At 39.7% G+C, this 25,726-nt stretch overlaps 3 protein-coding genes across 10 annotated transcripts in view; all 3 read right to left on the bottom strand.

Moving 5' to 3' along the window:
* Positions 1-5,841, bottom strand: part of LOC111874907 — an 82,189-nt gene extending 76,348 nt beyond the window's left edge. For 4 of the 8 annotated variants that reach the window (XM_023870774.2, XM_023870772.2, XM_023870778.2 and 1 more), the window contains exon 1: positions 5,253-5,835. Coding sequence is in view for 1 of the 8 variants with exons in the window: in XM_023870779.2 (XP_023726547.1) it covers positions 5,253-5,300 (48 nt within the window). In the remaining 7 variants the exon portion in view is untranslated. Of the gene's footprint in view, positions 1-5,031 lie in introns of all 8 variants that reach the window. The other 4 variants (XM_023870775.2, XM_023870776.2, XM_033755648.1 and 1 more) reach the window with 3 other exon arrangements.
* A 2,369-nt stretch (positions 5,842-8,210) lies between these two features.
* On the bottom strand, positions 8,211-25,726 carry LOC111874904 (synaptonemal complex protein 1). The gene is made up of 8 exons (XM_023870768.2): positions 25,564-25,726; positions 24,949-25,063; positions 21,527-21,709; positions 19,853-20,018; positions 19,066-19,210; positions 14,040-14,260; positions 10,522-12,379; positions 8,211-8,553 (listed from the first exon to the last, which is right to left on the bottom strand). The coding sequence occupies exons 3-8, from the start codon at positions 21,687-21,689 to the stop codon at positions 8,314-8,316; spliced, it is 2,793 nt and encodes a 930-aa protein (XP_023726536.1). The 5' UTR covers positions 21,690-21,709; positions 24,949-25,063; positions 25,564-25,726; the 3' UTR covers positions 8,211-8,313.
* Positions 14,851-16,230, bottom strand: LOC117283126. The gene is made up of 2 exons (XM_033755650.1): positions 16,213-16,230; positions 14,851-16,066 (listed from the first exon to the last, which is right to left on the bottom strand). Exon 2 carries the CDS (start codon positions 15,302-15,304, stop codon positions 14,861-14,863), a length of 444 nt encoding a protein of 147 aa, XP_033611541.1. The 5' UTR covers positions 15,305-16,066; positions 16,213-16,230; the 3' UTR covers positions 14,851-14,860.

Genomic DNA, 25,726 nt, shown 5'->3' with positions numbered 1-25,726 from the left:
TGACCACGGAGGGCAAGTTGCCTCTTTCCTAAGTAGCAGATGATATCAATCAAGCGTTTCATTATTTCTCTATGTAGTATCGTCAGACGCTTTTGATTGTCAAGTTGGCAGTCAATTCGAGATTTCCCGAACATAACAAGTTGCCCATGATATGTATGCAGTGTCCGTCTTTTAGTGCACTCANGTCTCGTGTTGTGTGTTCCCTGTTTGGTTGCGCGTGTTGTTGATTACGGCAAATGATGCTCGAGATGGTTCAAGTTCGTATAGCAACGGGCGTGACCAGAGTGGTTTGAACGGCTGCTGTACTGCGATGTGGAAAGCAAATGGAAAAACTACCACATTATCACTTTTCCTGGATAGTCTCTTTCCAAAAACAGAGATACCAAATGTGGTGTTGGAAAAGGATGGAGAAGATCAGTTGTACCGATTATGGGAGAAATGAAGAAGTGTTATTTAGAGTTAGTGAGTAGAGGAATATCCTACACGAAATAAGAGAAAGATAGAGGGGCGGATAGAAGTGACCAGAAGACGAGGAAGAAGACGTAAGAAGATGCTGGATGACCTTGGGGACAGAAGAGGATATTCTTATTTGAAGGAGGAAGCTTGAGATCGCATTAAGTGGAGGAACTGTTTTGGAAGAGACTGTGGATCTGTCGTCTGACAGATTACTAATGAATGAATGAGGCTAATTTGAGCTACTATCCCTGTATTTGCCTGGAAGAAGACTCATAAGTCACTGTGCCGACAAAGATTAATATCGGACACCTCCTGAATTCAAGTCAGAGACGTCACCACTTCAACTTGCTTGCTCCGTCTTCTGTTTTCGTACTCCACCGTTATGATAAGAGTTTACCATGTAAAGCAGTTGTATACAAACTTCTCGGGACCGCGGACATCCTACCAACACATTACACACTCCAGCATCTCATCTCTCCAACTTTAAATTATCCGCATAGTACCTCAAAACGATAGAAAACAGATGTTTTGAAAATGTGGCACAGTTCAGATATTTGGGAACAATGATAACAGATCTAAACCTGATTCAGGAGGAAATTAAGAGGCGATTGAACTCGGGTAATGCTTGCTACCATTCAGTGCAGAATCTTTTGTCTTCTCGTCTGCTGCCCAAAAATATAAAAATTAGAATACACAAAACTATAATTTTGCCTGTTGATCTTTATGGGTATGAAACTTTGACTCTGACATTAAGGGAGGAACACAGACTGAGGGCATTTGAGAACAGGATGTTGAGGAGAATATCTAGACCGAAGAGAGATGAAGTGACAGGAGGTTGGAGAAAACTGCATAATGAGGAGTTTCATATCTTGTACTCTTCTCCAAGTATAATTAGAATGATCAAGTCAAGGAGGAAGGTTTATAGGGCATGTAGCACGAATGGGCGAGAAGAGGATTGCATATAGGATATTGATTGGAAAGCTAGAAGGAAAAAACCATTGGGAAGACCAAGGCGTAGGTGGGTGGACAATATCAAAATGGATCTTAGAGAGATAGGATGGGATGGTATGGATTGGATTGATCTGACTCGGTATAGGGATCAGTGGAGGACTCTTGTGAACACGGTAATGAACCTTCGGGTTCCTTAAAATGCTGAGAAATTCTCGAGTAGCTGCAGATTTGGCTTCTCCCCAAGAAGGTCTCAGTTCCATGAGTGAGTGAGGGAGTAAGTAAGTAAGTAAGTAAGTAAGTAAGTAAGTAAGTAAGTAAGTAAGTAAGTAAGTAAGTAAGTACCTCAAAATAGACTATACAACAGAATGAATTTTAATACTTGTACCGTAATTACAAAGGGAACGCCGTAGCGTAGTTGGTTCAGGCACTATGCTACATTCCGGAAGGTCGCGGGTTCGATTCCCGATAAGGTCATTGGATTTTTCAATTCACCTAATTCTTCCATCCGTACTATGGCCCTGTGGTCGACCCAGTCTCTAAGAAAAATGAGTACCAGGAATATTCTTGGTGGTAAAGGACGGCCGGCGCGTAAAGCTGACCTCACCGCCATCTGTGAGCCAGTTGTTTAGAAAATGTTGAAACCTCGATGTCTCACAACCCTATGGGCCTTCACAACCTCTTACAGGGATAGCTTTACATTTTTCTTTAACGTAATTACAAAATGTTTAATATCTGGTCAAATTTATTTTCTTGCCTCAATCGCTTAAAGAAAAAAAAAAGACTGAATCAGCGCTATGCAACTAGCAGCGACACCTGCACACAATATTTGCAATACCATTATTCCAAGTAAACAGATTTCGTAAATGATTGAAACCGTTCAGCACACAATGTCTCCCTTCTTACATATAATAGGTGTGGTAAAATTATCCCTCTGCTTAAACACTATGGCACGAAAACATATGGAGAGTGGAGGTATAGCACCACCATTCTTGAACTCTGCTAGTTTTACGCTCCAACCGCTTTACCCCTTGGGAAAAGCCCACGATACCTGTTGTATAGGTGGGCCGCAGAGCCGGCATAGACATTGCGGAGCAGGGGAAATCTCTTACCCTTGTCAAGAATCGAATTCCGGCCGCCCTGCCCGTAACACGTCGCTGTACTGCCTGAGCTATTCAGCGCCTAACGCAGAATATGAAGACTAGCCTCACGGACCCTACAGGAGGCCGCATACCGGTAACGTAAAGTAATGTGTAAAGAGACGAACTGAAATGCCATAAATCTTCTTACAAGTGCGTCATTAATTACTTACCGAACGCAAAATGTTCTGGCTGAAGAAATATATGACGTTATTTAAAACAATTTGTTTGCTAATATTTGACAGAAGAAAGAGAAATATTAGGCATTTCATCCAGTGAAGTGGCCAACATGATTGATCGAACTTGTTCCACAGAATCAATGTCGATTTCTGTAATGACAATGGGTTTCGACTGTTCCAGACGACGCACTGTCTCAGAACGGTTTATCTTCCTGGATATAACGTCGTGTAGACCGGTTTCGCGTCTCCGACACGTCTGTGAACTGTCGGGACACAAGGCATTACATCCCGGAAGGTAGCACTCTACATTATCATCGTCATGAGAACCTCAAATCCAGTCAATTTTTTCATATTTCCTGCGGTTTCCTGCTTTTCCTCTAACAAGCCATGGAGGCCCATAGGGGTGTGTGACGTCGATGCTCCCACATTATCTACACAGTCGGCTCACAGATGGCGGTGGGGTTGTCAGCATTATGCGCCGGCCGCACTTTACCTCTAGGAATATTCCTGGTACTCATTTCTGTTAGGAGCTGACTCGACCCCGGGGCCATAGTGCGTCTGGAAGGATTAGGTCAACTGAAAAATCAAATGGCCTCATCGGAAATCGAACCCGCGACCTTCCGGCTTGTAGCATAGTGCCTCAACCAACTACGCTACCGCGTGCCCTATAACGATAATTATATAAAAACAAAAAATATTATTAAGGACAATTTGTTGTGTTTTATCTACGGAATGCTGGATGACTTGTGAGCTATTTAACGACATTTTGATTTTATAGTGTGAATTTTAAAGGTAAAATGGGTCAAGTTTTCTCTTATGTTAATTGATTAAGCACTACTCCACGAAGGCGTATGGGGGAGTGGATGTATAGATCCACGTATTCTTGACCTCCACATTAGATGGAGATGAGTGGTCACTTTCAAGCCCGGCCGCTTCATCCCCAGGAAATTTCCCCCCGGCACCCATTGTATAGAAGGCTGGGTACGTCCCAGAGCCGGTCTGGACGCTGTGGAGAAGAGAAAAATCTTACCCCTGCCGAGAATAGAACACCGGCCGTCCAGCCCATATCATGTTGCTATACCGACTGAGCCAATCAAACTTAAATGCATTTTTAGGAGATAATAAGCCTTACAGGAACGAACTTTGGCACACACATGAAATTGATTGATCTGTAGCATTTGCTGACTTTTTACAGCGATTTACTTGTAAACGTACTGTTTTAATAATTTTCCTAAAATTTTTCATTAGAAAAGTAATTATGAAAAATATGTTCACAAGTAAAACACTTCAAAAATGAGTAGACACAAATCCCCCTAAACAAACGTGTCACATGCACAGGCTGTGATTATCAAGGGTGATAAGATGGGCGCAACATGTAGTATGCATGGGAGAGAGAGATAATACATACAAAATTTTGGAACAAAACCGAATGGAGACAACTAGGAGGAAGAATAATATTAAAATTGAACTTAAAGATAAAAACATGGAGTGGTGTGGGCTGGATTCAACCGGCTTAGGATCATAACAGGTGACGGACTCTGGTGGACACAGTATTGAACCATCAGTTTCCAAGGACTATTCGGATTTTCTTCACAAACTGAACAACTGTTACGTTCTCATGAAGGACTCTGATCCATGAAATTAGTTCCAGGATATGGTTGCTTAGAAAATGCATCTGAATTCGATAAAGAAGGCAGGGCTCACATCCTCCTGTAGAAGTGCCCAAGAGATTATTCAAACCGGAACATTCCAGAAGTTTCGCCGTTTAACTTGATTTAACTTGCATCTCAATTTTGACGCAAAAAAAAAAAAAAAATCAAGGCCCCTACAAGTTGCATGTTTTTCTCTATGTGCTTACATAAATAATATAACGGCAAGGTGAAGGCTGTAAAACTCGTAATTTCGGGCTATCACTGCAGAGAATTATCGAGCGTTAATATGGCACTAGTTGGAAGTGAGTGGTCAGCTTCATGGCCCGGCCGCTTTACCCCCGAGGAAAGAGCCCCCGGTACCCATTGGATGCGAGGTTGGGTGGACCCCAGAGTCGGTCTAGAAGACAGGGAGAAGTGAAAATTCTTGACCCCACCGGGACTCGAACTCCGATCCTTCGGTCGTCCAACCCATAGCCAGTCGCTATACCGACTCCCACAAATTTAACAGATAACTTAACTAAATAAATACATTTTCAAATTTTAGTTCAAAAAATCTGACATATCAAAAGCACTGCTGACTCATCAATTCGTACCCCTTAACCCCCTAGAGAAAGTCTTTCTTCTGAACAGTATCTGAAAATTCGGTTCCTATCTTACCAGAAAAAACTGCGTCTCCACATGAAAGACCAACCTTTGGAGTTCTTCATAGAAATAACTGCTGTGCTGTCTGAAACCCCCAAGCAACACCAGTACAGAGATTTTTAATGTTGAATTCGGCAGTGCACATTAAAATCACTGTGCTTCGACGGTTTAGGTAACTACGAACTATGATACTTCTATGATATGAGATGTTTCCTCAGCAATCTGTAATTATTGACCTGTTCAAGATTTCTCCAGCTGTGAAACTGAAGTTTAATTTCCGCCATTGCAATCGCGTTCACAGGAAAAGCCTTCTTCCTTCAGATTCTGCTTCCCTCCTACGACATCTGTTTGCACGTCATTTCTCGTCCAAGGCTCCAGCGCCTGCTACATGCTGCTGATATACCGTCAGCACCGAATTATAAGCGTACTTTTATATCATTCGTCTAGTAACAGCACTTTCACGACACTGTCTGATTCTTTCATTACTGCAAGCGACAACTTTGTTATTCAAACTCTGGTTGCCGTTCAAACATTTGCTACAAATTGCAAAAAAATTTTGTTGTTGAAATACCGCACACAACACGTTACCGTAAGGGTCAAGGGGAAATTTTAAAAAAGCCCACAAAACCGTGAATAAAAATGTCTGGCAACTTATGAAAGTAAACGCGAAGAAGTTGCAGAATCGTGCACGAGCCGCATTCAACCCGGACCGGCCGAATTGAAACCACGGAAACAACTGCCTGAGCCAATGCGCCGTGCACTGTGAGAGGGGGAGGGAGGGGGTTGCATGCGCAACAAGTGTGTGTTCCGCCAATCGGGACGATGTGAAAGATCGGAACATAAGAGTCGGATTCTATGAAAAGGAGAATCGGATAAATTGGAAAATCCAGCGGGATGTACAGTGAGGATAACAGAAATAACATTAACCTGTGGGGGAATCAAGAAAAAATTCTCAGTGTATACAATCTCAACCGAGATTTGAGGCGGATACTTCCCGAATATGAGCCAGGCGCCTAGTACTGTTACAGAATGGAATTGCAGAAATAAGACATTAAAGAAATTCTCTGTGAGAACTAAGTCCTGCTGAGTTTAATGAAAATCCATCACCCGATGCATACACTAAGAGGGCCATAAAAGCGGCCTCCGTAGTCTAGAGGTATCGTTCCCACCTCATGACTCGTAGTACGCGGGTTCAAATACCCGGCGGAGGTCGTCGAATTTTTAAGGGCGAAAAATTCAGGGAACAAGTCCTCCGGGAGGGACTTTAAGCCGTGGGTCCCATGTCATAGCTTTACGGCACGTAAAAGAACCTGATATCTCCAAAGGAGGTCACTGAGCCAAATTACGGACGTTTCCCGCCCAACAGCAGTCTCTAATACCTCTGGTAGATGGGGGAAGCATTATAGACACCTCTCAGCTAGTAGAGCCGGTCTCGCTGGCTGGGCGGGGCTGATGGTAAGCACCAGTACCGCTAGGATATAGAGACTGGTAGAAATCATAGAGGGAAGCACAATGGACCAATACAGGTCTAAGTGCATGGGGAAACCCACCCTCTCCAATAACTAACTAACTAACTAACTAAGAGGGCCATAAACACAGGGACAGTATTAATCACCATATCCTTTGGAAAATAGGCTATACATGAGAACTGAAAGGTGGTCAAAGACCTGTCACATGAAGGCATACAGTTGATTAACATTTATAATTAAGTACAAGAACCAAAACTAATAAATATGAATTTATGGCAATGTGATAAGGCCAATGATGTTTAAAAGTTTAAAGTGACTGGTTTCATGTTTACAACACAATATCAAAATATAAGCATCATGAGTTCATATGTTTCTGGCATCAACTCATACCAAATTTGCACCACAGCCAGAAGAGTTCCTGGAATCCGTCCATTGTCCAGTATTCCGAATAACACAACATTTCTGGTGGATCCCTTATGAACTGCTGAGCTTAATCAGTGGACAAACCCTGCATAGCATAACAGCTATTAGGTAAACGTCTGAGGTGTCAGCCTCAGTTTTGGGTCCTGTTGGGACCCATGACCAAACATTTTGTTCTTTCCAAGACTTATACGTGTTTCAAAAGTACAATAATATTGTCATGGGTCCTGATGGGACCCAAAACCAAGATTACAATAAGAACTGCTGAAGTGCATATAAAGATCCAAAACTAAGATAGAAAGGGAAGTGAAAACAAATGCATCAAACAAACCCAACAACCACATCCAGAAGCAATGATGCAGAGAAAAAAATCTAAGTTTCTATGTTTTACAATACCCCGCCTACTGCTATCACCATCTGTGGCACAAACACTGAACTCAAGAACTAAAATTCTTTTGGTACCCATAAAGAGTTTGTCAGTTTACACTTACCCTCCTTATAAGTTGCCAGCCTCCTAGCTAATGCGAATCTATATTGGAGAAATTTCCAAACTCGGTTGGCTGACTGTACTTAAACACACTTCACAGGCCAATTCCTTGATTTCCAGCGCTTGCTGTTACTTTTGTTTTCCAAGATCCTAGTTTCATCCCAAAGTAACCTGTGTCCTTCTTCATAGGCATGTTGGGCCAGGTTTGGGTTTTCTACAAGACCCTCTCTGAGATTGTATTCACGTTAGCAAAGCCGTACAACTAATGTGTCTGCCTGTTTTTCCAGTGTAGTGTAATGAACAAGTCAGCTTGGAAGACAGTAACTGCTGAAAAAGGCATGAAGAGGGCAATGTGTTAGTTTTATAGCACTGCAATGGCGATTTTTATGTGGGAAATACTCGTATATTAAGTAGATTAAAAATATGTTAGCCTTATGGGAGCATTTTTGGGTCCAAATAATTTGAATTTATTAAGTGAGAAAATGCTTTGAACAGGAACCTCTTAAGTGAAATTCACTTTATTTCCACTGCAACCTGATATTTTCCTTCTTCTGGTCCTTATTTCAGAAGACTCTTGTGACCTTTCACTCAAATTCCTCTTCTTGCTGGAGGTGATGAGACATGAGGACACACCAATTTAATTTGAAGTAGTTCTTTAACTCTGTATTAAGCCAAATTTCTTTAAAATTGAATCCTGTTTCTGGGTCATCGCCAACATTCTGGACAGCCTAGGTTATGAGGGTCAACATCCAGAAACAGGATTCATATTGGTAATCAATTTTCACAAATGTCTGGATTTTTTAAATTGTTTTCAAAAATTTTATTATTTATTCATTATAGTAGATATTACAGATGAAACATACAAAATCAAGAGTATAAAAACATGAATTATTTTTTAAACATAGGTTACATTTAACTCTCTTAATAACCCAGATCAGCGAACAAGTCAACACCTGGGGTCAACGGTGGTCCAGTGCGTTGTCCATATGCTCTGAGGCATGGTATGGCCTTAATTCTATATTCAAAAGGAAGATAGTCCTCAATGAATACAAAATACTCCATGAGACAATTTATTACTCCAAGTTCATAAAGTGCTCTTTTAATTTCTTCCAAAACACCCTTATACTTCTCGTATTTCTTGCGCCTTATCACAGTGGATACCTGAAAGCAAATATTTCAAGGAATAAACAATATGCATACAAGGGGACGGCCCATGATGACATGTGAAATTATCACTCCAATACAAGAACATGCCTATCAGTAAATTTACATACTGCTATCCCATGACTTTTGGCACTTGAGTGTATACAGGGTGTCCCAGGAGGAATGTGCCAAACTTCAGGAGGGTGTTCCTTATGTTAAAGTATGCTGATATAACCCAAAACACCTATGTCCAAAGTTGAACGGTTACGGAGATAATGGCCAGAGAAGCGTGAAACTTTGACCGGTGTTACACACTTGTTGATTACAAAATACACATTAAAACTGGCAGGAATATGTGGTTTCTGTAATGTTAATAATGTACGTAACATCAAACTAACTTGTGAGTGACATGAAGCCATTAAATTGAACTACAAAAAACTCGCACGCCATGTCAAAGTTGTTGTTAAGAGTTCCAAGCACTATACATGACACATGAATGGCAAGCGCCGACGTAACATTGTTGACTGCGCATTTTGGTATGAGAGTGCATGGGGCTAACGTGAGCTGCCATCACCACACTCAAGGACAAATGTAGATAAGACATGCCAGCTGACAGGTACAGTGCGTGAACTCACCAGAAGACCACACTTTTCTCGGGCCATTATCTCCGTAACCGTTCAACTTTGGACACAGGTGTTTTGGATTATATCGGCATTCTATAACATAAGGAACACCCTCCTGAAGTTTGGCACATTCCTCCTGGGATACCCTGTATATGTCAACAGTTATATCACATTACTATATTATACCCACACATGCCACTCACTGGCACCAAGTACAAGCTCAGGAAGCACACCATTTTCCCACATAAAACATCAGACTTCGATATTTTCATCATCCACTAAATGTGGATGCACCTAACCAGTGCTTCTCATTTGCCATACCTGGTCAGAGTTTTCATCTACATTGCATGGCTACTTTTGCTGTCACTAATGGGGAACTCTCAGTATATTAAATAAGGCCTCGCATCTCATCAAGTGAAGGTAAAAGAACACAGGAAACTTCTCTAATGTGGGCCTGTAATCTGATTGTGTCCCATCTGAACAAACAGATAAAAACAAGTACGTCTGATGCTAGTCACATCAAGAAACAGGGAACTGCCTTTGTCAAATATGTCCATAAATTGCTGGCAGTATAAGACTGACTTCCACCAACAGCTGAATAATGTTGAGAAAGAACATGAAATATGTTCCGTGGAGTCAAATCTACAATTATGTTGATAATAAATGCTGTCTCAGTGTCTCACACGCTACTGTGAATATCACAAAAAGGTTTCTTCCTTCTACAAAGAAACTGTGTGTACTTTAAGAAGAAACTGCATCAAAATTTGTTTTTATAACATTCACTTGCACTGCGGTTACAACATGTTCATCTGACTTCTCAATTTGTGCAAACTTATTTAAGGATACAATATGACTGTACAAATTAATGGAGTCTGAATTGAGTCCTATGGACTAAAAGAAGATAAATGTCATTCTTTCTGTGTTTCCTACTCTTATTCGAAAAATGAAACTTTGAAATAAAAGTGGAACCCATATACATGTAAATGAGATTTTAGAACACTCTCTTTAAAAAAAAAAAGTTAAGTTGTCCCCGTCTTTAATTAGTTATGCATTAAGCTATGAAGGCATGGGGGGAGTGGAGGTATAGATCCATCTTTCTTGACCTAGGCACCAGATGGAGGTGAGTTGTCAGCTTAATGTCACTGCCAATTTAGCTCCAGGGAAAGAGCCTCTGGTATCCACTGACAGAGGCTGGATTGGCCCCAGAGCTGGTCTGGACACAGATGGAAAAGATGTGAATTGGACTGAGCTGGCTTACGATAGGGGCTAATAGTATGCTTCTGTGATCACAGTGATAAACCTCTGTGTTCCAATAATAGTGATGACTGTAACAGTTATACTAACAACGACATGTATTACATACCTTTTCACATAAAAATATAACAAATTCTTCTGCTTTGCAATGGGCTTTCAGAAGCCCATATTTCTTTTCACACTTTGGAATGATGAGTTTATAAAGTCTTGGAGTAGCCCATGATTTGGGACGTCTGAGACGAGGCCTGTATGGTTTTCCATTCACTAGCAAATCTGGACGCGATGGTTTCAGACTGACTTTCTTTTTATTTACAGGCAGAATTACTTTCATATTTTCTGGTTCATCAGGTTTGCTGATAAAAGGGCTCTTCATCAGGTCTACTTTCAGTGTCTCATCCTGTTTTCTCTTAATTTCAGTTACTAATTCTTCCAGTTTTGCACTCCTCTCTTCCCTGGGGAGCAGGTTAAAAGCACATGTTTTTCCAGAAGCTGCTGCTGTCTCCTGCCACTGACGGAACCAAGGAACATTTTGTGGCTTCATACTTCTGTTGGAAGTGCTCTGCCTCTGTTTGCCAGAGTTATGCATTTTTCTCCATTCCTTCTCTCCAGAATGACTTGAGGGGCCACTTAGTATAACCATGGACTTCAACTCAGGGTGTCTTTTATTAAATGAAACTGATCCTGATGGGGTGTCTGACTGTTGTTCCACTGTATCAACGTGTTCATTTCTTGACTTTTTATTCTGAATTGCTTGGGCAGACAACTTTGCATCCTTTGCTTGCCTTGAGGGCCCAGCCAACTCAGAGTGCCTTTCATTAAACGATGCTGATCTTGATGGGGTGTCTGACTCTTGTTCCAGTGTATCAACATGTTCCTTTTTTGACTTCTTATTCTTTAGTGCTTGAGCTGACATATTTGTATTCTTTGTTTGCCTTGGGGGGCTAGCCATCTCAGAGTGCCTTTCAATAAATGATGCTGATCTTGATGGGGTGTCTGACTCTTGTTCCACTGTATCAACGTGTTCATTTCTTGACTTTTTATTCTGAATTGCTTGGGCAGACAACTCTTCATCCTTTGTTTGCCTTGAGGGGCTAGCCATCTCAGAGTGCCTTTCATTAAATGATGCTGATCTTGATGGAGTGTCTGACTCTTGTTCCACTGTATCAACGTGTTCATTTCTTGACTTTTTATTCTGAATTGCTTGGGCAGACAACTTTGCATCCTTTGTTTGCCTTGAGGGCCCAGCCAACTCAGAGTGTCTTTTATTAAATGATGCTGATCTTGATGGAGTGTCTGACTCTTGTTCCACTGTATCAACGTGTTCATTTCTTGACTTTTTATTCTGAATTGCTTGGGCAGACAACTCTGCATCCTTTGTTTGCCTTGAGGGCCCAGCCAACTCAGAGTGTCTTTTATTAAATGATGCTGATCTTGATGGAGTGTCTGACTCTTGTTCTACTGTATCAACGTGTTCATTTCTTGACTTTTTATTCTGAATTGCTTGGGCAGACAACTTTACATCCTTTGCTTGCCTTGAGGGCCCAGCCAACCCAGAGTGTCTTTTATTAAACGATGCTGCTCTTGATGGGGTGTCTGATTCTTGTTCCAGTGTATCAATGTGTTTCTTTTTAGACTTCTTATTCTTTAGTGCTTGAGCTGACATATTTATATCCTTTGTTTGCCTTGAGGGGCTAGCCATCTCAGAGTGCCTTTTATTAAACGATGCTGATCTTGATGGAGTGTCTGACTCTTGTTCCAGTATATCAACGTGTTCATTTCTTGACCTGTTATTCTGAATTGCTTGGACAGACAACCTTGTATCCTTTGTTTGCCTTTGCTGGGTCGCCAACTCAGAGTGTCTTTTATTAATCTCTTGTTCCATTGTATCAACATGTTCATTTACTGACTTTTTACTCTGAAGTGATAGCGTTGATAAAACTGCACTCATTTGCCTCGATTCTTCAAGTCTGTAAAGATTTAAACTGCACATAGAAAAATATTAAGAACTAAATACATGCTACTTGTGAGAATGAATGTACATGATCTGACAGTGAAAACGCTGTATATCACAACTTTACATTTGCTTAGGCTGTCCCATGTACTGGTTAAAGATTATTCACAGAACAATGATCTGCATTTACAGAGATCTTCCATAATTTAAGATTTAACTTGTTTAACACTAACTTTCAGTGAGTTCAAATTAGCAACTCTGAAGTAAAATTTCATTTACTTTTAAGATTTTTCCTCAGTTTAGTGTTCACTGCCTGCAAAAGAAACCTCAAGAGGAGGTTCCATGGTAATTAGCAGTCTAATTAAGCCATCAATAAGGTAACAAGGCAAAAAAAGGTAAAGCTATCCTTGTAACAGGCTGTGAGACATCGAGGCTTCCATATTTTCTAGACAACTGGCTCACAGATGGCAGTGAGGTTTTCAGCCTTACACGCCGGTCGCCTTTTACCCCCCCCCCCCACAGGAAGATTCCTGGTACTAATTTCTGTTAGAGGATGAGTCCACCCCAGGGCCACAGGGCGGCTGGAAGGATTATGAAAATTGAAAAATCCAATGACCTCATTGGGAATTGAACCCATGACCTTCTGCCTTGTAGCATAGTACCTCAACCAACTATGCTACCGCATGCCCCAAGTTATCAATAAGATAAGATGCAATTATAACATGAAATATGAAGTGCGCTTGTGTATCATTGTTACAGTCCTTCTTTTATCCCAAGATAAATCCTGTGTATCATTATGTATGATTCAGCTGAGTTCCTGCACTAATGGTGGTTGTCACTTGGCCTTGAAAAAACACTTCAACTTCTGCAATATTTTCCCACTATGCTACAAGCTGGAAGCTACAAGCTCATTCCCAATGAGGTCATTGGATTTTTCAATTGAACTAATTCTTCCAGCCACACTATGGCCCTGGGGTCAACTCAGCTTTTAACAGAAATTAACACCAGGAATCTTCCTGGGGGTAAAGGACGGCCAGCGTGTAAGACTGAGACCTTCAAGCCATCTGTAAGCTGATCGTCTAGAAAACGTTGGAGCCTCGATGTCTCATAACCCTATGGGCTCCCATGGCCTGTTACAGGAACAACTTTACCTTTGTTTTTTTTTATGTTACCTTCCTAATATAACTTATAATATAACTTAGAAGGAAAACTACTTCAATAACTTTTTTTAATGTTTTACAAAATCTGTTTATCTGGAATAATGGCATACAAAAATTTTGCACTAGAAATTGCATATCTTTACACACTGGTGACTCAGCCATTTTTGCCATTAAGAGACTGAGGTACAATGTACCATGCACTGAATATCTTTTAAAGTGGTATAAGCAATAAATAATTTTATTTGAATCAGTAAAGTTGATAAACACATAATTTAAATGTGGAGAAATCAGGGTGTCCTCGAGTGTGCAATGTGTTGCTAGAGACTCTACAGACTCAGAATATTTGAGAACCACTGTTCTAGACAATGTTGCCAATCTAATTCAAGGCTAGTGGGTAACAATTTTTAACGTGTGCACATTATTCAATATATCTGGTACAGTGCAACATTCTGTAATTGGGTGACAACTGTCAAAGTAGCAACACAATGTATAACAATTTTCCCATCATGAGATTACCTGTCTGTGACAGCATGCGTAGAATCTGTTTGAGAGAGAATAAAATCTTTAAAAGCTTCTTCAAAAGCAGATGGGTTTGCTTTCACATTTCTTCTCCTCTTGAATGGTCGACTAAGTATAGGACTAGTCTCTTCAAGACCTTCCACAGAAATTTCACCAACTCTCTTCGGCTGTGATAGGGACACAGCTGAAATCTGGGCTTTGGGACTGGTGAATGCAGCCTTAATGAAAGAAAAATCCATATTATTAGAACACACAGATTTATATATATACAAAACATAGGTTATACGCAACCATATGCACTTCCAGTGATTTAGCTATTATGCCCCATGTGTGACCAATAAAAAATGTCAAACATTGATGTAAACAAGAAGTTCTGTAGAACATTTACATTAATCAACAGCTTAGCAAATATACACATAACATACCTACTCTAGCATGTTTTCTCTTTTTTGTTTATTATCTTGAAAACTGCAAGACACAGAGAAAAATTGTTACTCAGCTTGAAATACATGTTACATCTCTCTCTCCGCAGCTTTTGTTCCAAATATATAGTACTATACAGTACTGTTACACAACTGTCAACACAACAAATTCATAATAAACAAATATATAAATTTCATTAAGATTTCTGTTTCATTATAAATTTGAATATTAGTACAGTAAAACCTGTCTTACAACGGAATCTCAAGGGACCAGAAAAAATTTCCGCTGAAGCCAGGTTTCCGTTTAATCAAGGTATACTATAATAACTAAACCAGGACATAAACGTATTTGAGACAAAACAAAACAACATGCTCATTAATTTATTCACGTTATAATCATTGAACATGTACAAACATTACACTGAACAGGAAAAAATTGCAGTACTCAATTTTTATAATTTTACCAGAACTCGGCAGACTTTTTTGGACGCAGTTTACTCTCTTGGCTGCCTGACTTTCCACAAACACTTTAGCTTGAGAAAGTAGAGTAAGCATGTCTGAATCATTCCGTTGCATGGCAAACTCCTGCAGTACCTTTAAATTGTTGGCAGCATCCTGACAAGTCTTCACTCTACACTTTTCTTCTTCTATCACAATGTCATTTTCCTCTTCTTCCTCTTCCTCTTCCTCTTCCTCCTCCTCCTCCTCTCTTCCTTTTCGATAATCTCTAAAATTCTCAACTAATACATCGATATCCATTGTGTCTGGTTCTGTTTGTACATCTTTGTCTATGTTGATGTAGTCCTCAGCATTGCAGTTACTGAAAGCAGCTTCATTCATGCAATGTTGTAAGTCCTTCTAGTCATTCTCATTTTCTACACTAGGAGTAACTTCTACCGTAGAAAATCCTGCTTTTTCGAAACACTTTGTCACAGATTCTGGTAACAACTTCTTTACTGCTTGACTTATCCAAATAACCGCATCTAGGACCGACAGTTCTTGCAAGTTCAGAGGCGGATGATGTAGAATCTATATTGACGAGCAAAGATTGCATTAATATAGTCATTTACGATAGTGGACCTTAACATTCCGAATGATGCCCTGATCCATTGGTTGAGGAACACTAGTGGTGTTTGGAAGGAACCAAGCAAGTCGCACGTTAGAAAGTTCGATATGGGGGTGGCATGTTGCGTTATCCAACAACAAAACATGCCGGTTTTGCGTTTTCATTCTACCATTGAAGGCCGTTAACCATTCCTCCATGATCTGTGACGTCATCCATGCCTTTTTGTTGGATCTCCACTCAACGGGAAGTTTCTGTATGTCCATGTTTCAGAAGCATCTAGGCTTTGCTGCCTTGCCATCACTAAGGTTTTCTCCATTTCATCTGACATAAAACCACACAGAAAAACAGTCAATCTTTCTTTGCACAGTTTTCCTCCCAAACATTTTTCACCTTTCGGACATGTGTCCATGTTTCAGAAGCATCTAGGCTTTGCTGCCTTGCCATCACTAAGGTTTTCTCCATTTCATCTGACATAAAACCACACAGAAAAACAGTCAATCTTTCTTTGCACAGTTTTCCTCCCAAACATTTTTCACCTTTCGGACATGTGTCCATGTTTCAGAAGCATCTAGGCTTTGCTGCCTTGCCATCACTAAGGTTTTCTCCATTTCATCTGACATAAAACCACACAGAAAAACAGTCAATCTTTCTTTGCACAGTTTTCCTCCCAAACATTTTTCACCTTTCGGACATAGCCATTTATTCGGAAGCACACAGAAAAACAGTCCAGTCTCATCACCGTTTTCAGGTTCATATCCCCGATTATGGATGGCAATTTAGCTTCCCATTCTCAATGGTCTCACTCTTGTCTTTGTAGCCATGATGACAACTGCTAGACTAAAGTAAAACTGTAGGCCTAGAGCCCTTACTGAATACAATTTCCAGAAGGGGAAAACAATTCTGCTGAATCTCAGTGCAGGTAGTGCAGTACCCTTAGAAGCTTATTTTAAAGAGTTAGGGAAAACAAAATTCTGTAGAATGTATAGGATGCCAAAATTATTCTAAACGATGCATTCCGGAAGACTGGAAATTTTCCGTATAAAGGCTTATTTTGATTTCCGTTGTCCGCGTTAGACAGTTTCCGTTATTTAACATCTTTTTCAGCCCCAAAGTCAAGGGACCTGAAAATATTTCCATTTAAGACAGATTTCCGTTTAATGCAGGTTTTAATGTATTAAAATGTAAAACTCATAACTCAGCTGGGAGTTAAAAACGTAAAACTGAATTAAAATTTCTGACAGTCTATGATGATGTATCACGGAACAGAGGGGTTTTCTGGGAGTCTGCATTTTTTTAATTATGTGCACATATCGCATGGTGGTTTTCCGCGTATTAAATGACATATGTTCCATCTTCTTATCTGATGTGTGTGACAGTGATAAAGTCTTGTGTATATTGTATTGTGTTTTGTACAGGGTACCATGTCTTCTTGCTATTATAAATATTCATCAAGTTATGCATGAGTTAACATCAAGTTAGGTGCAAAAACATGTTCACGTTTTCATGTAAAGTGCCCATCACTGCTGTCTGAGTTTAACCAAAATTGGAATGGATCAATAATTCTTCTTCCATAGCCAATTTGATGCCACTTTCAGAACTGAGACCATACAGCATCAGATGGTAGGATGATGAATCTGAACAAAATTTGGTAGGATGTCATCATAGTCTAATCAAAGGGCTATCCTGACAATATTATATTTAAGCATCCTGTTGCACAGGTGTTATACACCTGATGATGGCCGTCTGAGGCCGAAACATGTAGTGTAGGGAGCAAGATCAAAGACACAAAATATATTGTTTGCACTTGAGACGGAGTTTATATCATTTATCCTATCCTGACATTTGACTGTAGGGACTGGGAAAAACTGGACAAGATTCAAAACAGGAACCTCCTGAATATGCGTCTAACGTGTTACCTCAAGATTAACCTGTTCAGTGATGGGCCAAAAAATTGCAATGAAGTACCCAACAAAAATCCATTCATAAGTTCTCATGTTGTTACATGTGTACAGAAAATGAAAAGAGTGATTGTAATAGGTCCTCTACAGGATTGAATGGGCCTAACATTTCCAAGCCTTTTCATCATGCAACGTTTACAAGAAAAAGCAGAAGACACCAAAACTACTGCTGACCTATTTAATTTGTCCCACAGTTCTGCTGCAAAATTAATGTTGACCTTAACTTAGTGATCAGAACAGGATGCTTTAAATGCCGCGTCTCACTTTAAAATAACCTACCATCTTACCAAAGTGTACTACATAGCAAAACGTACCATGTTTTTCTGTGTGAATATTTTTCTTTCTTTCTATGGCTCTATAGCCCTTTGGCCCTTGGCCACTTTTTCAGTTTCTTAATCCTATAAATAGTTGAAGGACTCCTTGAATGGGGCATCAGCCCCTTGCAAGGCTGCTACCTACACACAGAACACAAACACGGAATAAACACACACAGACATCCATACCTCAAGAGGGATTCGAACCCATGACCCCAGTGTTCAAGCGGGCGAAGACTTCATGCCTTCGACCATGTGGCCACTGTGATCAGGCCTGTTTGAACATGGTCAGTGATAATAGCATATTAATGACAATATTTTTATGTTGAAGAATATAACCCATCCAACATGATTTTATTTTGAAGATACAATGTAATTTTACATCCCATCATCTTCATAAATCTGATGGTTGCCTTACTGTCAGACCGACAGTAGTTACATCAGCAAAATCTGAATGTTAATGACGATAACGTGTCACAATAAACATTACTTCTGGACAGTGTTTATCATCAAGATTTATTTTAAATACACCACTACAGGATCTGAAACTGTTTCCATTTTCAAGGGACGAAAAGTTCCTGCTCAGTTGGACCCATCAGAAAGAGCTAGTCTTGATCATTGGGTCCAGAGGCCCCAATTTCCCTCAAACTTTATTTAGGGTAGAGATCTAGTTTTTGAAATGCTGTACTTCAAAACAGACAATGGACAACGTCCAAAATGATAACCCTATTTACTGGTATACATCTGACTGCCTGCAGTATGAACAGCTATAAACAGTTTCATAATTTGCTAGCATATGCCATGACACATTTGTACTACAACAGTCAGCAGTCCTGATTAGCTACAAGACAACTCTGACACATCTTGCAAACTGAAGTACACTTTTCACACTGCAAAGCAACTCATGTGCAAAGCATCAGGATTCTGCACTAGTTTCATGTTAAAATTAATGACCACTGTACTTTGCCTAAAACATCATTGAGGGTATGGCACACCTTGAGGAGACAACCTTGTGGAAGAAAGCTCCTGGGTGTCGCACAAAATCTGCAGTATGGAGATTGTGGCCATCATCATGTGTTGAAAATATAATCTAGTATGTCATTACCTGATGATGGCACATACACAAAGATGCTTTACATAATAATATGTACTGATGCATGTAATTTGTGTGGTGCTACTTGTCCCACTCTTGTGCACATGTCCATACATGTACTATCTCTAACAATTTCCTTCTCTCATGGAAGCCTCAAGTTATGAACTTACCCCAAACACTGCAGCACCAACATCCTTCTGTACAACATTCTTACGTTGACGTAGAAAGTGTGGTTGTTTATTAGGTGACTTCAACATTTCTTCCAACTTTCCGCTTTGTTCAATAAGAGAACTACCACCAGATACTGAAGCCTGACTACCATGAAAAAGAAACGCAATTTATTAACGAATGTGTCATTTACGTGTTTTTTTTTGACAATAGCTTCCACAATTTTGATAAATTTCACTCATTTACGTATAGTATTGTGACATGATGCCTGAAAGCTAGAAGTGTGCAGTTACAGAAGCACAACACAGTCATCTGTTGCTAGGCAACAGCTAGGTAAACACTGTTCCCGCAGCAACACATTACCATGGCAATGGATACGCAGAATAACAGAGGAACAGTAAGACCTGGTGTTCTGTCTGCGGTCCGCACCAGGTCATGAAAGGAGCAGTATTTGTCAAACAGGGAAGGAGTCATACTGGAGAGATCTACTGAGCAGTAGAAAACTAGAGACCAGTCCGAGAACCAGAAGAAATACAGCGAGAGATTTGTTATCAAGGAGGAGTTAAATGTGTGAACTGTTGTAATCAAGTGTAACTGTAATAGAGATGTCCAATAAATCCAATTATCAACTCTAGAACCCACAATTATTAGTCATGCTACCCCTCATACATGACAGTATAATTGCAAATAACATGTGACATTAAAAAATAACAACATAGGGTTGGGACTTTTGCTTTCCCTCAAGAGGTGCAATGGACATCGGAAATTATGTCGATTCAGCATACATACCTTTTATTGGCCGAATGAAGGTGGTAAGTCCGATCCAGATACTCTGTCCATCCAGATGTCATTGCAATGCTCGACACATCTGTGTATTCATCCAGCAAGCGCCGTGGCCTAATGTGCTCTGCGGATGCTGCCACAGAATCCAAATGGTGAACCATGCTTTTATCAGCTGCAGACACAGAGTAAAAGGAAATTAGCAAGTATTAAATATGCAGTCATTACTGGAAAAATTGCAACATTTGAAACTCATGAAAAATATCTTTACTGCAGTACTGCCACAAAATACTATTAACTGCTGATTTTTGTGGGTACATTAAGTCTATTGGACCCACTCATAAAATTTACAGTGAAGTATGCAGCTGCCAGGAGGTTGGTTCTCATTTAAACCACCAAAAGTCGCATGACATAATTGTGGTGCTATGGAAAAGAGGATTAGGTCATCAAACGTCATTTTGCAGAAAAGACAGCTTTAGATGTTTATCCAGTAACGTACTTAATTCTGTATTTCATGCGCCACTGAATGGAAAATACTGTGCTTTAAGACATAACTTGGTTTGCATTGAACCCCTTAACAAGCCGAATTTTGTGATGCACTTATCTCATTTTTTGACCAGTTTTAAACTTAGCTCTTTTCTGTAATGCCATAGGTTGGTGCTTCCAGTAACTTTTGAATGAACTGGCTAATTACAATGAAACTGTGTGGAACCCTCAGAGGTCTTCATATTATAATTTCCAAATATCCATCCAGTCAGACAGTCTCATTATGTGACAGGCAGTTCCTCTGCTTAATATTGCCCCTGTGGCTTACCTGCTTAAACTGGCAGTTTCATGAATACATAGAAGAAATTTCACTTCTTTGTGCATCCTGAGCACTTTTCAGTTTCATCATCTAATCAGCAGCCATCCAAATAATGCAAAAGCAAGAAGAGGGAAGTCATTTGAAGTTTATGGACAACTACATTTATAGGAATCAATAAGGAACGTGGGTCACAAACTGTACAGGTAGGAAATGCCTTGTGCCACAATCTGGCCCTGGTTTATAATCCAGAAAGATCTTCAGAAGACCGGGATTGTCAACTCCAATAGGATGTCATGGGTTATTTAAGAAGCCACCATTAATTCAGTGCCACATGAAAACACATCTGCTTACAGCATAATCAGTTTCAATCACCATTTTATGCCTGCCCCTTAAACATTCCAGCTAGCTGAATTTAATCAAAATCTGTTTTGTGATTTAGGAGCTGACATAGACAGAAAGACACAACCTATGTCCAGACTTCCACATGCATACTTTGAGGGGGAGGGAACCCAACAACAACAACAACAACAACAACAACAACAACAACACACACACAACTGTTGTTACAGGATACCAGTGGTAATGTGAAATTGTATTATGTTTCTTATACCAACACTGAAAGTTTCATTAAATCCTTAAATGAATTTTGTATGCATATTCTGTATATAGAAAGGTAAGAAACATCTTAGAATTTTCTTTACAGGAAGCTAACTTTACAGTGGAATTCTACTGAATTGTCTGCATCAACATATCCTTTAACTGGCCAAAAATAAACAGGTAACTTACACTTGTTACACTGGGACCAACTCTGACAGCTTATAACTATAGGTAATTCTTACATTTTAAGGCCAATCTCACACTTCCCCTGCATTACTTACTCTGCAGACTCCGCTCAGTAGGTAAAGATTCATCCTTAAGGATTCCAGATCGAATCTGATGGGGAGTAATGTGTTCCTTTCTGGACCTTAAGTCCCTGGCTGTCGGCTGATCATGGGGAGGACGTTCACGTAAAACTCTACCTTTCTTTCTCATTTTTTGCATCAGCGTGTTTTACTGCGATCCTGTTTGACAGAAAATGTACCTTATTGCTCTCTAACTCTATTTTGGTGTATTTACTTGCATAAATTCTTATCTCCTAAGGACAGACTTTTCTCTCTCTGCAACTGCATGAATTCCAGTCCCTGACAAATCTTACACGGGTATTAAAATGGTGATACAAAATAAACTAAAGAATCCAATCCTATACTTATATGCTATACTGTCACTGCTCAGCTATTGAGGAGGCAGACCACAAGTAACATTTACATACAGTAATAGTACTATTCCCATAAGTTATTATCCATATTTAGATGTATATGCCTATGAAAAATTTCAAGACTTCTATGTCTTCTGGTTAAAAAAAAAAAACAATTCTTGTAATGGGCTGTGGAGATCCATAGGGTTGTGAGACATCGAGGCTCCCACATTTTCTAAACAATCAGCTCACAAATGGCAGTGAGGCTGTCAGCCTTATGCGTCAGCCGCCCTTTACACCCAGGGAGATTCCTGGTACTCATTTATGTTACAGGCTGAGTCAACCCCAGGCTCATAGTGCGGCTGAAAGGATTAGATCAATTGAAAGAACCCAATGACCTCATCAGGAATCAAACCCACTACCTTCCAGCTTGTTAGACCTTAAAATATCATACAATCAGAACATTCTGTCACTGATAATTGCTGTCATTATACAACCTCTCCAAATGATGAGGATCTTCTTCATGTAACAGAAACTTCAATAACACTAATACAAATTATATCGGATCAGTTCATATTTGGTCAAATTCCATCTCCAAGATCCATTTTAATACAATCCTGCCATTTCTTTCGCGGCCTTCTTTAAGTTATCATCCCAAAAATTTGTATACGAATTTCTCCTTTCTCCCATACAAGCTACATTCCTAGCCCATCATAACCTACTGAATTTAACTTGCCTAGGAATACTAAAAAACTTGTATTACTTAGGAAGTTCATGTCTTCAGATCCCAAATTAATTCATCTCGTTTAGATCAGAACATTGTCACGCACACTTTGTTTTCAAATACTTGCAAACTATGTACTACAGGTAAAAGACTGTTTCAGAAAAATACAAAATACTCTGACTCTTGAGGTTCTCATGATGGTAAGTATGAAGACCACTGGCTTCTGGGACATGCCATCATGCATTCTCGTAGCTACATATCAATGTTTTGAAAGAGCCTGTTACCTATCCGAAATGTTGGTATCTATCTACCAAACTGCATGAAATCACATTCCACAAAACATTAGTCTTCATAAAAACAGGTATTTCATACTAGCCACACCTGGTGTAGCATATGCCATTCTGGTAAATCTGAAAGGGTACTGAGAAACTGCCACCTTCATGGAGTTAATTTGCAAGGGAGGGGTTTGATATTTAATCAATAACACCTCCCTTCCACAAAACAAATTAGAAACAACTACCCCATCAAAAATAAATTAATATTACTTCTAAAAAATAATTCTATGATTCAATAGAAAAGTATGCAGGAGAGCTTAAATTCCTATGGCCAAAATTTGGGAAATTGTTCTGAAGATAATTTGAAGCAAAAATGCACATTTATCACTTTTAATTAATCATTCTAGTCGAGTTATGATATTTCATCAATTCTTAAGAAAATTACGGTAAGGTAAAGCTATCCTTGTAACAGGCTGTGAAGGCTCATGGGGTTGAGAGACACTGAGGCTCCCACATTTTCTAGACAATCGGCTCATAGATGGCAGTGAGGCTGTCAGCCTTATGCGTTGGACACTCTTTACCCTCCACGAAGATTCCTGTTATTCATTTGTGTCAGAGGCTGAGTCAACCCCAGGGACATATTCCGGCTGGTAGGATTAGGTCAACTGAAAAATCCAATGATGTTACTGGGAATCGAACCTGGAGTGTAAGTATATATTTATGTGTGTATGTATGTTTTATTTTATTTATACGCTTCAAGTTGTTTGTAGTATACTCTCGAAGTCAACCTTAAGAAAATTATATAACTGTCTACTCATGTATACATGCAGTTATCTGGACTTAATACCTCCATTTGTTATCTTTAATTATAATGAATGAAAAGCAAAGATTCTGAGGTTATCATCTCTTTTGAGCTTGAGTTTTACATTACGTTTATCACACATCTGTGCAGTGGGGACGCACTACATATTTCTTTACAAGAACTGCTGAAGTTAGGTCCTCCAGCTCAGTCATCCACTTCACAGTGACACTGAGATTCCTTATTATGAACCATTTGACTAGTTGTGTTGCGGCTACCATCATGTGTTTGACCACATCTACACAATGCTGTACTTCATGGCATAAATGATTTCTTTGATACATATTGGCAAAAATAAAATGAAGTGGGATCAGATCATGAGAAAATGGATGCCAGACAACTGTATCCCCATGGTTGTTCCATGTATATGGAAAACTACTGCTCTACCAATTCTGCTCTTGGCATGAAAAGTGGGATGGAGCACCACTGTGCAGAAACCACACACCCTCCCCATTATTAAGAGTTACATTCTCAAATAAGAGGGGAAGTGGTCTTTGAAGGAACTTGGCATACTGAATTCTATTGAGACAATTCACTGTCAGATATGCTCCAATTCAGTAATTGCCTATAATCTGAGTCCAAACACTGAAGCCAAATCTTTGAAGAAACAGAGTCAATTTGCACAAGGATTCATCAGTGCCCCCTCCTACAGGTTGTGGAGTGTTTACTCCAGTCTTGTGAATGCTGCCTTATCAGTCCACAATGCCTGCCTCAGGTAATCAAGTTCTTCTACAGCTCTAAGCAAAGCCACTAATGGAACCGGAGGCAAAGATTATTGTTCCTTGGCTGGAGCCCTTGTGCAAGTGGCACAAGAAAAGGAACAGCTGTTCTCATGTAGTGTTTGTCAAACTGCACCCTGAGAGAGGCCCGTTTCACACGAGTGCAACCTGATGAATTATCTTCACACTCTGCATTAGTCAATCATGCCATTTCAATTCTGCTGTTATCAATACAGTGCCCTGTGTAGTAATGCGAGACATAACAGAATGCAGCATAAGTCCCATCTTGTGAAGTTATGAAGGCTCAAACACATGACCATACCAAAAAAAAAAGAGGCAAAGTTTGAGATGTCATAACCCGAAAATGGTGGTAGTGAAACAGACAACTGCTTCTTTATATTTTTTCTGCAAATGATCCCAACAACCTCCTAAGTTTGGCCACAGGAATTTGAAATAATCTGATAATAGTAATAATAATAATAATAATACCTTCAGAATATGGTGACAGGTGGTGTACTTAATGCATGACTGCTACAAAATGTTGGCAGTAGAGATTGTCAATACAGTAACTGTAAGAAGTTTGAAAAGCATGTTGTTACATTACCTGAAATTGTAGGAAACGAATTAGCGAATTCTGGTATAGCATACAGAAACTCTAACCAAGATCATAACCTAAACTGTATAACTGGCTGAGGGAGTAAAGATCAGTAAGGATGATGGTTGCTTCGCCCACTGCACCTACAAGTGGTGTCAGCCGACTCTACTGTCGTTACCAAACTCTTCGTCAACATCCGTCTGCAGTATTCCAAGAGTCCCCAGCTAGAGGAATTACCAAAGCATTAATGTACTCTCTCCAAAAAGTCTTCAAATTTCAATCATATAATTACATACATTCTCTGAATGATTTAAATTTCGCGCCGTCTAACCTTCTCCATAGGAGGTAGCATTACAAAAGCTATGGGCAGTATGAAAGTTCGAAAGTCGAAGTATATGCCAAGCATTTTGAAGTTTATCCCAATTACAAAATAATAATAGCCGATCATATGAGACGCAGTATGAAACTTCGTATGTACTCCCTCGAGAACACACATTCAGTGAACTTACCTAGTTCATTACTAATTATGTAACTAATTACGTGAAGAAGGGCACTAACTACGAACCGAAATCAATCAATGACATAACATTTGCCTGTACTCACACCGCTCACACCATTTAAAACGTTTAATACGTTCAAAATCAACTACCCCACTATTCATACCAGAGATGA

The sequence above is a fragment of the Cryptotermes secundus genome, unplaced genomic scaffold (assembly GCF_002891405.2).
Source record: "Cryptotermes secundus unplaced genomic scaffold, Csec_1.0 scaffold516, whole genome shotgun sequence".
Classification (NCBI taxonomy): domain Eukaryota; kingdom Metazoa; phylum Arthropoda; class Insecta; order Blattodea; family Kalotermitidae; genus Cryptotermes; species Cryptotermes secundus.
Note: the sequence above shows the minus strand (reverse complement) of the source record. Positions and strands in the feature narration are given on the sequence as shown.

What these genes read in the sequence shown, in the direction of transcription:
- LOC117283126 (XM_033755650.1), bottom strand. Translation starts at nt 15,304, where the DNA reads ATGAATGAAGCTGCTTTCAGTAACTGCAATGCTGAGGACTACATCAAC.
- LOC111874904 (XM_023870768.2), bottom strand. Translation starts at nt 21,689, where the DNA reads ATGCAAAAAATGAGAAAGAAAGGTAGAGTTTTACGTGAACGTCCTCCC. An exon ending in CTTCATTCGGCCAATAAAAG is followed by an intron (nt 19,211 to 19,852) that starts GTATGTATGCTG and finishes TTTTCATGGTAG; the next exon opens with TCAGGCTTCAGTATCTGGTG. An exon ending in ACGCATGCTGTCACAGACAG is followed by an intron (nt 12,380 to 14,039) that starts GTAATCTCATGA and finishes AAATCTTTACAG; the next exon opens with ACTTGAAGAATCGAGGCAAA.